This window comes from Leptosomus discolor, chromosome 2, assembly GCF_034619465.1.
Source record: "Leptosomus discolor isolate bLepDis1 chromosome 2, bLepDis1.hap2, whole genome shotgun sequence".
Lineage (NCBI taxonomy): Eukaryota > Metazoa > Chordata > Aves > Leptosomiformes > Leptosomidae > Leptosomus > Leptosomus discolor.
This window is the reverse complement of record NC_141392.1, coordinates 95,185,728-95,199,316: the sequence shown is the minus strand read 5'-3', so window position 1 is coordinate 95,199,316 and position 13,589 is coordinate 95,185,728. Positions and strand designations below refer to the sequence as shown.

The 13,589-nt window shown below is 35.9% G+C and overlaps 1 protein-coding gene across 1 annotated transcript in view; it reads left to right on the top strand.

Moving 5' to 3' along the window:
- ADGRB3 (adhesion G protein-coupled receptor B3) overlaps positions 1-13,589 on the top strand; it is a 465,679-nt gene that overhangs the window by 434,641 nt on the left and 17,449 nt on the right. The window contains exons 25-27 of the mRNA XM_086461495.1: positions 5,190-5,285; positions 6,674-6,713; positions 9,313-9,956. Coding sequence (XP_086317621.1) covers positions 5,190-5,285; positions 6,674-6,713; positions 9,313-9,956 — 780 coding nt within the window. The remainder of the gene's footprint in view (positions 1-5,189; positions 5,286-6,673; positions 6,714-9,312; positions 9,957-13,589) is intronic.

Here is a 13,589-nt window from a genome sequence, read left to right as displayed (position 1 = left end):
ACAAAGTAGTATAAACAGCATTATCTTTCATAGATTCATAGAACAGCTCAAGTTGGAAGGGACCTATACGGATCATCAAGTCCAACTCCCTGCTCCTTGCAGGACCACCTAAAACTAAACTGTATGACTAAGAGGGTCATCCAGATGCTCCTTGAACTCTGCTGGGCTTGGTGCTGAAACCACTTACCTGGGGAGCCTGTTCCAGTGACCAACCACACTCAGTGAAGAAACTTTTCCTAACGTCCAGTCTGAACTTTTCCTGACGCAGCTTCATTCCATTTCCTCATGTCCTTTGTGAGGATATAGTGAGGTTGCAACATATATCTGGTTAGCAGTCATTGATTTTGTCAAAATCCAGATCAAAATCCATGAAAAATTCTACAACACAGCATATCAATTTAGACAGTAAAGCCTGCCTCAGTGCACTAATGCAGGAGTTTATTTGGAAAAAAAAAATTATTTTGACTACTTAAGTTGAATGGTCATCTTCCCACAATGTCCCAAGCCTTGAATTCAAAACAGGTTCCCTACTCTAACGACAGCTATTTGCTGCAAATGCTTCATTCCCAGGAAACGCTTAAATATTGCTGAACATCTCATGGAAATTCTTGTCTGACCCTACTCACAGGGAGGACTGTGGTGACAGAGGTGGAATTAGTGTTTTCTGTAAGTAAACTCAGTTTTCAAATTTGTAGGGTACCTTGACTTGAACCACTTTTAACTCACTGTTTCTAGTGCAAGCAATACACAAAAATATCTGCTTATAAAGATGTTTATATAGGGATTTGGAATTGTAATTATTTCTGTGTAAGCAATCAGCTAGTTATGGCTTATTTTATTTGCTGCTCTTTTAGCAAATCACATATAACTTATCTAACTGCAGAGAATCATTACTTTGTTTAACTGCTTAAAGGAGTTGTTGTCGCAAGCCAGTCTTGGTAGTTGCACCTCCTGGTCCTAACACTGAAATTCTGGGAGAAAGGCATTTGATAACACAGCTAATCAGTCTGTCTACGTGGTATTTTAAAAAATGACCTCATGAGATTTCCCAATAAGGCCAAAAAGTTTGATAAGCTCATCCCTTATCAATAAAGGGAAGGAGTTTTTTTCTTCAGTGATGACAACTTAGGTAGAAGTAAATGTACAGGGACAACTTATTCACTAATCAGCACATTATCTCCAGTCAAAGTGATGATAGTGGTCATGGTGGAAGACAAAGAAGCCTAGGCATATTGCTGTTTGAACTCCATTTGGCAGAACACATTGAATCTTCTTTAATCCTCCAGATTTAAATTGTAAACTGGGCAAAACACTTGAGGAACTAATTAAGGTAATTCTTTTCATATGGGAAAAGAAAATGAATAGAATGGTCTTCAAGAACAGCAGAGACGTGAAAGTTGATGCACTTGAAACAATTTTTGTTTCAAAAATGTGTATAGACCAGTATGTACCAGCAAAGTCATAACTGTTTACTGCATCAAGTTGCTACACAGTAAGTTATGTTTCAGTCTGGTTCTAGAGCCTGTCTTTCTACCTCCAGAGACTCTTAGGTGAGTACAAGCCAAGATAGTGGCCATCACACGGTGTGCAATGCAGTCTTTGCACTGCACAGGGTACCTCCCCAGCTGAAAAAATTGTTTCTTTCTGTTGTCTGCAAAAGCTTTTTGCTCTGCCAGTGCCTGTCAGGGAAACCCTGCTAACATATTTGTCACTCTTGATGACAGCTACAAAGCTAGCTCAGTTATAGCCTATGGGATGGATCTAATATTTATAGCGTGCCAGCACAGGCAAAACAATAATTCTGACTGTCAGGAAAAAAATATGGGGTGGAATGTATCACCATAAAATTCAAACAAAGAAGAGGATAGCCCTGCTTCACTATGCCTTTATTGTCATTACATTACAAAAAGACATAGACTTTTACAATTGTATATATAAAATCCCAGGTTTTTCTCTTAGTTATATTGATATAAACATAAATGATGGAAACATTTTTTACTTTCTCTAGTATGCTATGTCAATGATCTTGTGTGACAAGGGCTGCATTAGGAAGCCAAGGAGGTTCATCAAGTAAGACATACAACTAGAAGATAATTAAATGATGTGTTGTGTCCGTTTCTGTCTTTTGGAAATACATTAAATCTTTCTATACTTCCATTTCCTAACTTCTAAGATAAATGTACTACTTATTAAGCATGATACCTTCTATAGACCATTTGTAAATTAGGAAAGAAAAATGCAAAGATGTAGGTGTTATTGCTTTATGTTGCCTTCTTAGTTCAGAGAGCCTAGCATTATTTTTTTTCTCTCTTCTTGCTGTTTAAATACATAATTGGGCATGGGAAGATGGTGAGGCATGTGTCACAGAACAGAGCATAATAGGAGAGGTTAGTGCTGAAGCTTTTCAATCAGAGCAAAACAGTTTGCCTGACCTGCTTGAACATGAGATTGTCTAAAGCTAATTTGAATCACACTGAGTAACTCCCGTTAAAGGTGGTGATGGGAGGAACCCACATGTGTTTCTCCTTTTGCTGTGCTCTGCTGACTAGAGAGCATTTGGATTAAATGCATCATTGGTGTCTAAAGCTCACATTTCTGTACTGCAGGAGAAAAATAAAGAGTGCATGAGTAGGGAGAGGGTAAGTTTTAAAAGCTCGGAGTTGGTTACTGTTGCTAAGGAAACCACTTCCCTGGTATCTGCATGTTCATCACATCTGTCTCTCCTGCTCTGCCTGGCTCTAAGAAAATCTTGTAACTTGATGTTAAAAGGAGGAGGGAGACACAAGATTATGTTTCAAAGCAAAATGTAATGACAGCACAGTCTTTAGATACTCAACAAGTTTGAACAAGCAGTTTACAAAAATAAGCTGGTGTTTAGAAAGTTCAACCTTTTTGCTTCTGACTTGTGTGAGGACACCTAGAAGTTGCAACATATGCTAATATGATGGATACAGCTACGTTTGACATTCTGTTAACATGTTCAAATCATATGCTGCTTGCACTTCAGAAACATTGTAAGAAATACGCACACTAAAGAGGATCTTAACATCGAGCTTCACCACTTTAATATAGAAGGTCATGAAAATAGGACATGAGATTCTTGACATCTCTAGAGCTATCTGAACTGGGGAAGCTTCATGAACTTTAGAGTCCCAAAAATAAGGAGGGTCACTGCATAGAATGAGAAGTCATATGGTGTGATCTGAAGTAATAATGCTTTAGGGTCAGGCATCATGAGGTTTAAGATGAGATTCAGCACAGCTGGGCATACTTTGGAGGGAGGGATTTTTATTTTATGTTTTTGTCGAATCACTGTGCCAGTGCTTATCCAAGAGCACAAAAGTCTGAAGTGTGACCTGACTTCAGAATTGATAAAGTGAGAGAAGACTTGGATTAAATTTGCAACAACTAGGAGATGCCAAATTAAAGTAATGTCAAACACATGGAAAACCACGGCAATTGTAGTGCTTAAAATCAGAATTTGAGTCATGGTACAGGTCAATCACACTGCATTATCCTACCACGTGTGGGAAGTCTCAGTGTCTTGAAATCAATCCAAACTTTTCAACCTTGTTTCATTCTTCTTTCTACTCTGTATTAGTCTTCCTCCACCTGCAACACTCACTTAATCAAGACCGCAGAGCACTCTTACTCTTTTAAGGGCTGAGCACTTTAAAATAATGCTTCCTAATTGCAAAAAAAAAAAAAATAATTTTCTATTTCATTTTCCTTTTTGTGAAAGCTCTTAAACAGCTTGCAGTAGAATATGATGTATTGAAAGGGGATGCCTTTTCATCAGCAACAATTAATGAATTATCCTCTTCTGCTGTTCACAAAATGTCCATGAGTAGAGTACAATTTTCTCCCTTTTAATTATTCTGAATAAGACATCAAGTAATTTCTACAGATAACAAATGGAATGTTGGGAGTATTCATTTCATTGAGAGTATTTTCATATTCAAACAAGAAATGATACTAGTTTGTTTTGGTTGGAGGTCACCCAACTAAGTTTATGTTTTCCAAGTCACATCTTGAATCAGGTTGCAAATGTGGATATTTGCATTTCTGGAATGAAAAATCACATTTTAAAACTTAGATTATATTGCTATATTACAATGCATCTGAGGATACATATAGAAGTGAAACAAATTAGGTTTTGCATTTAAAGAAATATTCTCTGCGTACCTTTAAAGTATTGGTAAAAATATTCCTTTCCATTCCAAAAGTTGCCTTGCTGTCCCTACTATGATATGCATAAGAAAGCAGCAAAATGTATTTCCATTCTACTGTCAGCAAACAGGAACTGCATTTCTCTTTTGAATGTGACTCTGGTGAACCACATCTTTCTGACATAAGTGTTACATAATAATATTTCTTTAGACATATATTGTGCCCAAAAATCAAATTAAAAAAAAGCCTTTCCTAGGAAAAGATAATTCTTCAAATATACTACTGCTTTAGAGACAAGTCTTCAAATTTACTTTATGGATCATATTAGTAAATAGTAATTTCTGAGAAGTTCCTTTTTTTTTTTTAGTTTCAAGAAACAACTCTGTGCAACAGTCCACTTTTCTTCTTGTTGTGCTCACACTGAAGATATTTACCTGGTCTGAAGAGTTTTACTTCTAGAAGAGATGCATGAGATTCTCTATACATGGAGTTAGAGCTCATGATTGGAATCAGTAATATCTTTCGAATTGGCTTATTCTTTAAAGTTTAATTAGGATAGCACTATGATTCTGATTATAGTAACTGTTAAGAACTGGCTTTCAGGAATCTTACATCAAGCAGAAGTAACATTTGATTTTACAATGCTTAATAGTTTATCTGTTAATCCTGCTATAGGACCTGTACCAAACTGAATGAGAAGACAAAGCCAAATACTATCACCAAGACAAATTTGACTTGAGTACCAGATCGTCACTGACTACTAGTTAATTCTGTCCATAGGCAAATCTAATTCTGTGGTCTTGCTCTGATAGACTGACAGATTTTGCAGCAGCCAAAAAATATAGCAAATATGTGAAATGGCAGAAATAAACATTTATGTTTACTGCTTCTGATTTAGTAAGTATTCTAAGAAAGAAAGAAAAGTCATGCCTTGAATTTCATACAGTTTAATTTAATCTTTAATAGGAGAAGAGTATATGAAGTTACACAAGAATCAGTATAAGATATTGTTTTCACAGGTTCAAGATGCATTCAGATGTCGACTGAGAAATTGCCAGGATCCAATCAATGCAGATTCTTCAAGTTCTTTTCCTAATGGACATGCTCAAATCATGGTTAGCTTTTATTTTTTTCTTTGACTCTTAATTTAGTGTTCCTATCCAAAAGAAAAATCTTACATTACTGTACATGGCAAGTATGCACAGCTGAAATATTAACAATTTTTAAGTGTAAGTCTGTTTAGGTTATTATCTGCTTGCTTAAATCTCTTAGCAAGTTTAAATTATTGGTGTGATCATTTGGTGGAGCACAGTGAATTCGTGTCTTCCACCAATGTTCTTTATGACAAAAGATTCTTATGTAAGAAAATAAGAAGGTAATCTAATAATGTATCATGAATTTTCCTACTGTTAGTATAAAAAGCACTGATACACTTAAAAGCATTCTTTTCATGAGGATTTGAAAAATGTTCCTTTCAAACTAATTCAGACAAGGATAAAGTGCTAGAGATTCTAGAGGGGGAATCTATTTAGTGGCTTGAATCAAGGAGATAGTGGATGGCTTACTATGCCAATTTGGATTTGCTAATATTGTTAGGTAGTATATTAAGAGAAAATATCAGTCCATTCACTTTCAATGACAGTTTGTCATTGACTATAATGGGAACAGGATCAGGCCATAACAAAATGCAAGGCTCAGCAAGCAGATGCCCTTCAAAAAATGATGGATCAAAAAAAAAACCAATGTAGGGACTTCACTAGCAACAAGGAGGTCAGTTTTAATAAACGTCTTTCATGTAATAAAGTTTTTGTGGAAATAAAAACAGAATTTAAAATTATTTTAGTTCAATAACAGGATAAATAGTTTTGCTTAACTGGGAAAAGTGTGCTTGGACTTTCAACAGTTAAAAGTCATTCTTAGCTCTTACAATTTGGTTTTGCCAAATTAAATAAACAATAGTTTTCAGGGAGTACAAACTTTACATGATTTCATTAGTAGCAGGGATAGACAGAATGTTATATAACAAGTGACCACTTCATAACAAATTAATGAAGTTTCAGACAGGGTTCACTAAAAGGATTACACTTATTAACAGTAACTTGTATTGCAGGCTATTTTCCATACTTCTCTTTATGAAATTACTATGAAAAGTTTCCTTAAAGATGATCCTTCCATGAGATGTAGAAGTTTCTCTTCCATATACATAAAAAACCTATACACTGTATCGTTTTATTAAAATTATATACTCTACTTCCACCTATTTTATTTTATTTTTTCTGGTCAGGCAGCATACTTTGAAAACCACCCAGTTATACTTTAGGAAACTTTGTAAAGCTCTGCTGTTGTAAAACAATACACTTCACCTTCTCAGCAACAAGAAACTACTTTTAAGAGACTATGACTCTGTAAGTAGGACATTTTGGAAGCGCTAGTTGGCAAAAAGGTATTGTGGTTTAGTTTTCAATTAATAATGGTTGTCCTGTTCCATTGTTTCTTGTTACAGACTGATTTTGAAAAGGACGTGGACATTGCTTGTCGGTCAGGTAAGAACATTGAGAGAGTATTTGGCCAACAAAAAGAAGTCTTGTACTAGTTTCTTGTGAGGTGAAAACCAGAAAAATAGTAGCATTTGATTATTTAGAGAACATATTTATAAATGAAACAAAGAAGCAAATCAGTGATGCCACTATATGAATACCTTTATTTAATTTTCTTACAAGAGCCTTTTACTGGAATTCAGCAGTTGGGAAGCAGCCAAAGGTGTGATTGTCTATTAGGAGGTAAATGTTTTGGGAAAGATCAGTCTTGACACACAAAACTTTCCTTGCCCTGGTACACAAACAAATGTGAACCAGTTCATAGGGGGAAAAAAAAAAAATTATCTGTCTTAACAGCTATGTATATGAAGGATGCATCAAGTGGTGTTAGTTTTAAAAAGGGCAAGTCGTTTAGTGAACTTAGCAACTCTAAGTGAAATCAACAGTAGCTTAAGCATTGTGGTATCAGGAAAATGAAATTTAATTCCAATTTGATTCCACTTTACTGGAACAAGTTGGAGTTTTTTAAAGATATTTCAGTAGTGTGATCTTTCATTAGTCAGTTATGTCTGTTTCTGCGTATTAAAAATAACACATTTTAAGCAATTTATTTGCGAACCTTGCTTGAATAAAATACAGTGTAAAATAAATGACCATTTAAATGCTATAGAAACTTTTAAATCTGGGAGATATTCCCAAAGGACAGTTTTTCCTAGGGAGGCAATGCTGCCTAGAACTCTTTCAGTTTTGAATGAAGAAAGAAAGAGAGAGAGGGTGTCCTCTACACAGGGTGAGTCAGGGCAAGAAGCCCGGCTTAGACGTTCTGCATCACCCACCTGAGGGACACTGTCTCTCTCTGCTGCCTATATGGGGAGCCAAGAAGGCTGATCACATTGAGGTAAAGTTTGAGTTTCCAGTCACCCACATTTAAAAAGCTGTTTCTTGCAATATGGTAACAGTTCTTCCACAAAGATCAGTTTTAATATGCACATGTATTTTGAAGGGAGCAGGATAGTACATTGTAACACAAATGCATGTCTGACACCCTCCAATGCAGACAAAAGTCCAGTGTTGGTCCCTGTAGCTCCCATTTTTACCTTTGCCCACACAGCTCTGCAGTACAGAGAGCATTGTCAGGGGCATCCCTAAGGAGATGAGTTTTGAATACAGTTGTGAACAGGCTTTACTAGATAGATATTTAAACTGAGGTCCTTTTAATGTAAGGTTTAAGAACAGGTCACTGATTGAAGTGTCTTAACAATGTGACTGGAAACAATGACACAGCCGCACTTAAGTTGGGTATTTGTGCACTGTTGTTTAGAGGCAAATCATTCTTTTGACAATGGAAAAATTCAAGGAAGTTTTGTGTGAGGTGGGAGAGTGGGATGATTTATGTGCTGCTTGTTATGGAACATGGCAATGAACTGACAGCTGCCTGGGGATCTGGGTCATCAGAGCCCTCAGGCTACCAAAAGGGATACTTCAAGTTTTCTTACTGTCTCAGCCCATGAGCTGGATTTTATTGCACAAACTAGCACTGGTGTGAATTAAAATATTTTCAACCAGGACAAGAAAATCCTTGCACCCAGCTGGAATAAGCCCAGTAACTGGTTACTTTAATTTTTTTTTGTTACTATCTATCCTTTTTCTTTCATTACAAATGTTGACATATAGACTTATAGTTATTTTTTAAGATCAATGATTGTGATTGAATAGATACTTTGCTTCCTTCAGTGCTTCCAGAAATTTTGTATTCTATGACGTGATTAATAACTTTTACATGTGGAGCTTAGCCCAACAAAAAATTGCTGGATATTGCTACACATTTGACCAGGAAGGCCTAGGCCTACACCAAAAGTGGTTTATGACTGTTTTGTGAGACATGTTTATATTCTTTATAATCTTTCCAGATGCAGCAAAATATGTCTTTCTTATACCAACAGAATTTCTTCCCAATGTGGTTACTTTTCTGTCACTTTTATTTAAAAATTTTTTAACACGGAAGAGTTTTAAAAAGTCAATGAAAAGGAACATTTAGGAGCTCAGGAACACATGTTCATAGTTATAATCTTCTGGTAGGTCATTACAACAGATTGACAAAATGATTCTGCCTTACAATCTGTTTGACATTTTCCAGGAGGTTATGTGGAGTTAATAATGGCAGTACAGATGTCGTAGTGTATTGTTTTGGAAAACCCTTAATTGAGTTCCACATGGCAGCCTTTTGCTTAAGCTGTAGGTCACCCAAGATCTCTGTAAGGTACTAGGAATAAATGAAGGAGTGTTTTAATTTATATAAAATAACTGAGGCTAAGTCAGAGATCTCTTGTCAGTTATACATGGTAGGTTAAGAGGTATTGATTTAAAAAAAGGAACAAACAAAAACAAAAACAACAACAACAAAACCAAAACAAAAAACAAACAAACAAACAAACAAAAACCAACTTCCCAAAACAATATTTATAGAATAATAGTTTTAAATGGATAGAAAAAGAGTTAAGAAGATGCACTGATAAAGGGAATGCTACTAAGTAAACCCACAAGAAAAAGCAGTATTAGGCAGACATGGATTCATGTTGTAAGAATTCTGTTCTCTGACCCACAGTTCTGCATAAAGACATTGGACCTTGCAGAGCAGCTACTATAACAGGAACACTTTCTAGAATTTCACTAAATGATGAAGAGGAGGAGAAGGGACCAAACCCCGAAGGAATGAGCTATTCTACCTTGCCTGGAAACATCATCTCCAAAGTCATCATCCAGCAACCAACAGGTCTCCACATGCCTATGAGTATGAGTGAACTGGCCAATCAGTGCTTGAAAAAAGACAACAGTGAGTTGCGGAGGACTGTGTATTTATGCACTGATGATAATTTGAGAGGTGCAGATATGGACATAGTCCATCCTCAAGAACGAATGATAGAAAGTGACTATATAGTCATGCCCCGGGGCTCAGTAAATACCCAGCCATCACTGAAAGATGACAGCAAAATGAATATAGGCATGGATACATTGCCTCATGAAAGGCTGTTGCACTACAAAGTTAATCCTGAATTCAATATGAATCCCTCTGTAATGGACCAATTTAATATCAATTTAGACCAGCATCTTCCCACCCAAGAACATATGCAGAATTTACCATTTGAGCCCCGCACAGCAGTGAAGAATTTCATTGCCTCGGAGCTGGATGACAATGCAGGATTATCAAGAAGTGAAACTGGATCCACAATATCAATGAGCTCTTTAGAGGTCAGTGATGCATGAACAAATTGCATGGTCTGGTGTTCTAATTTATGACAAGACAATAATTTGTGCCTTGTGTCTAAGGGGTGAAGTTAATGTTTTAATTCAGTATAAATTATTGTTTGGGGTTGTACACGGCTGTTCATATTTCTCTAGTTATCAGAAGTGTTTATACCTAGAAAACAAGATTAAAGTTTCATAGTCAGTCTGTATGAAACTGTATAGTTCTGGAGATTTAACATTCCACACAGCTGCAAGTGATTTCATGACCTACCAGGTAAAGTACACTGGGAAATACTGTGTTTCTATGTGAAGAAAAAATATTCCAGCAAGATACACATGATAATTATTAACCCTACATGCAAGCACGTGCAGTGGAAAATATTTGACATTTTATTGCTGACAATCATATCTGTCTCAGATATGATATATCTGATTCTGCTGTCACTAGAGTAAATCTTGGATTCTTCCATCCAATAGTTCACCATCTACTGATTTATCTTCTATACACATTTGCATGCTTGCCTGTGTGTGCAGGCATTGGTACAACCAATGTCTGGAATAGGTGCAGGTGAACTGCATGTGGAGTATCCTAGATTCCAGACAGATTGCAAAATTGAACCAAAAAGCCTTTAAAAGGGATTCAGTTCATTACTACAATCTGTCTGGGAGATTTAAACATTATAAGTTATAAGCTATCTAAGTGTTAAATACTGCCATTGTTATTGAGCCTTTACTTATGCAAAACCACCAGTGAAGTGGAATTAATTTCATACTTGGGCCTCCTCCTTAAGAACTGGAATTATATTTCACCAGCTTTTCAAATGTTATGCAATGGAGCATTTGGTGAGAAAGTAAAAGAGAAATGAGAAAAATATAGTACTTACTCGTTCTCTGAAAGAAATTACAAATGGAAAAAGATTCTACTGTATGTGTAAACTTGAAGCCATTAGCTATTGTTCTACAACGTTTGGACCCATCGGTGTAGGGAAGTATTAACTTTACCTGATTTTTCAATTGTTAGACACAGAACTGTAGACAATATTTTGTAGAATAGGAGCTACTTGTGGATGTTTCTTTTAAAATAGAATTGAAGTTTTATGTGTGTATCGACTGGAGAGTTTGGGCAGAAGAACAGGACTTATTTTCTTTTCAAGAGATGTCTTTACAAGCCTTGAAAGTGAATTATTTCCCTTGCTGTTTATATTGTCATGATTTTTTACAAGACATAATTTAACTGAAAAATGAAGTGTGGGGCTCCGCAAATAATCTAATAGTACCCACTTTTTGTTTGTTGTTAAAGTGAATATGTATAATCTTGGGACAAATTTTCAAAATTATTACTAAAAGGTAGTGCAAGTGCTTGCCCACTCAGTGCTCAGACAGACTGCCTCATTCAAAGCAAATTAATTAAATTAATTAAAGAAGTTACTGCCCTCAGCTCAGGTATATTAGTTAACAGATCTTAGGTGGTGCACAAGAGTTCTTCTCCAATTTAATGCAACCTCAGAAGCAGGATAGCTGAAGTCACCTTCCAGTAGTATCCTCTCCTACTTATCTACAATACCATCTTTCAGATACTTTTTGTCAGATACAGAGACTCAAATCCAGCCCAGTTAAGATTAGACATATGGGTGAGATATCTAGGGAAGGTTCACAATTTCTTGAGAAAATAGATATACCTACCTCCCTACCATCCACTCCACCTGAGGTCTGAATTTCTCTCTGGTGATGCCTCTTTCTTTCCATTGGTGATAAAGGCCATCTATAAGACCTCAAAAAAAGGAGACCTCATTTAGCTGTAAAAATTGGGACAAAAATTCGTCTTACACAGAATTCTAATTCCTGAGGCCACTTTGGAAAGTATGCCTAAAAATCTATGCTTATTATGTACCGGTCCTTTAGATTTCATTTTTTTAACCATATTTGTGTCATATTTTAAGCTTACCTTTCAGGTGAGATATAGATACGAAACCTGAATCACCATTCTGTGTATCATTTTTATGTTCAGCAGAGACTACTAAGTATGTAGTAGCAGAAAATGTAGTCAAATACAATAAAATATTGTAGTAAATGTTTAGTCTCTTCTAACTTGGTAAACATATTGGCTTTAGAAAGCTGTATTTTTGTCCAGAAAGCTGTAAACAGTTATGTTATTAAACCCAACTGAACCCAGCATAATTCCATGTATTAGGAAAAAACCCAGATATTAGGGCAGATCAGAAATGAAAGGAACTCTCTTGGCTTTTGTGTCTGCCTTTGTGGTTCTCAACACTACTTGATTATATAGCATTCTTCTTTTGATAAGGATGTGCTGCACTGAGTCGAAGATAGGAACATGAAAAAATTGTACACAGAAGAAAATCAGTCTCAAGCAGATCCAGATAAGCAGATCCAGCCAGATAAAGAATGTGATTGCAAGTTTATGTATACAGTGTGTAAGAATCAAGAGTGGAGGTAAAGCCCCAGAATGCTATTGGCTAGAACTGAGCAGCTGGATTAACTTTTACTGCTGCCATAAACAAAATAAAAAGGAGAGGGCAAGGGAGTTTTTTCAAAATACTTCCGATGTACAGTACAATATAATTTTAGGAGATTTCAAGACCTTTCAAAAGACAAGGCCTTGTCAGACACTATGGAGCAGCATAACCTGCAGCAGGACAGTGAAGATCATTCTGCCCACGTTTTTGCAAGCAAAGCATGACCAGGCCATTTCTAAAGGAGAACATCTTGAGCAGTGGGAAGCCTGTTTCTCCTGTCAGATCATACTGCTGTCCCACCCAAATCCCACATAAAAGCACATGGAATTCTGCCTTATAGGGGCAGTTCCCCTTTCACTTCTCTGAAGAAACAGATGTCCCAAGACAGGTGGTGGAGATCTCCTTTTGTGTCTTCTGCATAGTACAGAGATTTGGGTTCCTCCACTGTTTTCCACTTTATGTTTCCAGGTGCTTTCTCTGAAATTAGCATACTACTAATTTTTACTGTGTAATTATACAATAATTATCAACTAATGTGTAAGTAAAATGCACTTAGGCAGTTGTGACCTGTGTTAACACAAGTAACACAAGTCTTCCTTTTTTTTTTTTTTTTTTAATTTAAGGTCAGTAATTATTAAGAACATAATAATGGGAATAGCTTATGCAGCAGCTAGAGAATTTATCATCTTATTAGCGTATGTTAAGATGTCATGTGATGTTTTTTCAGCCGAGATCCAACTCAGCTTCTAATTTTAGAAACGTAATTATGAACCCACAAACACCTCTAGCCACAAAAATACTGCAGGCATAACTGTTTGCACTGGACATCCAGTAAAATACAATATATTGACATACATATAACAGTTCTTATTTGTTCACTTATTTTATGGTAGATGCTAGTCTTTATGGCCATAAAACTGGTGGAATTAGAGCAGAATTAGAAGACAATTCGGAAAATAGAAACCCTATGTTTTTTCACATCATAAAATAAAATTATTTCTTTTAAATTTCATTTCCATCTTACAAGTGAAACACTAAAGTATTGTGTTTCAAGGAACCAGTTTGCAGAAATATATGCATTATCATTCAAAGAATTCAATATGTTTGGAAAATTTAGCTTTTGATGACATCTTTACCATCCGAAATTAATGAAATAATT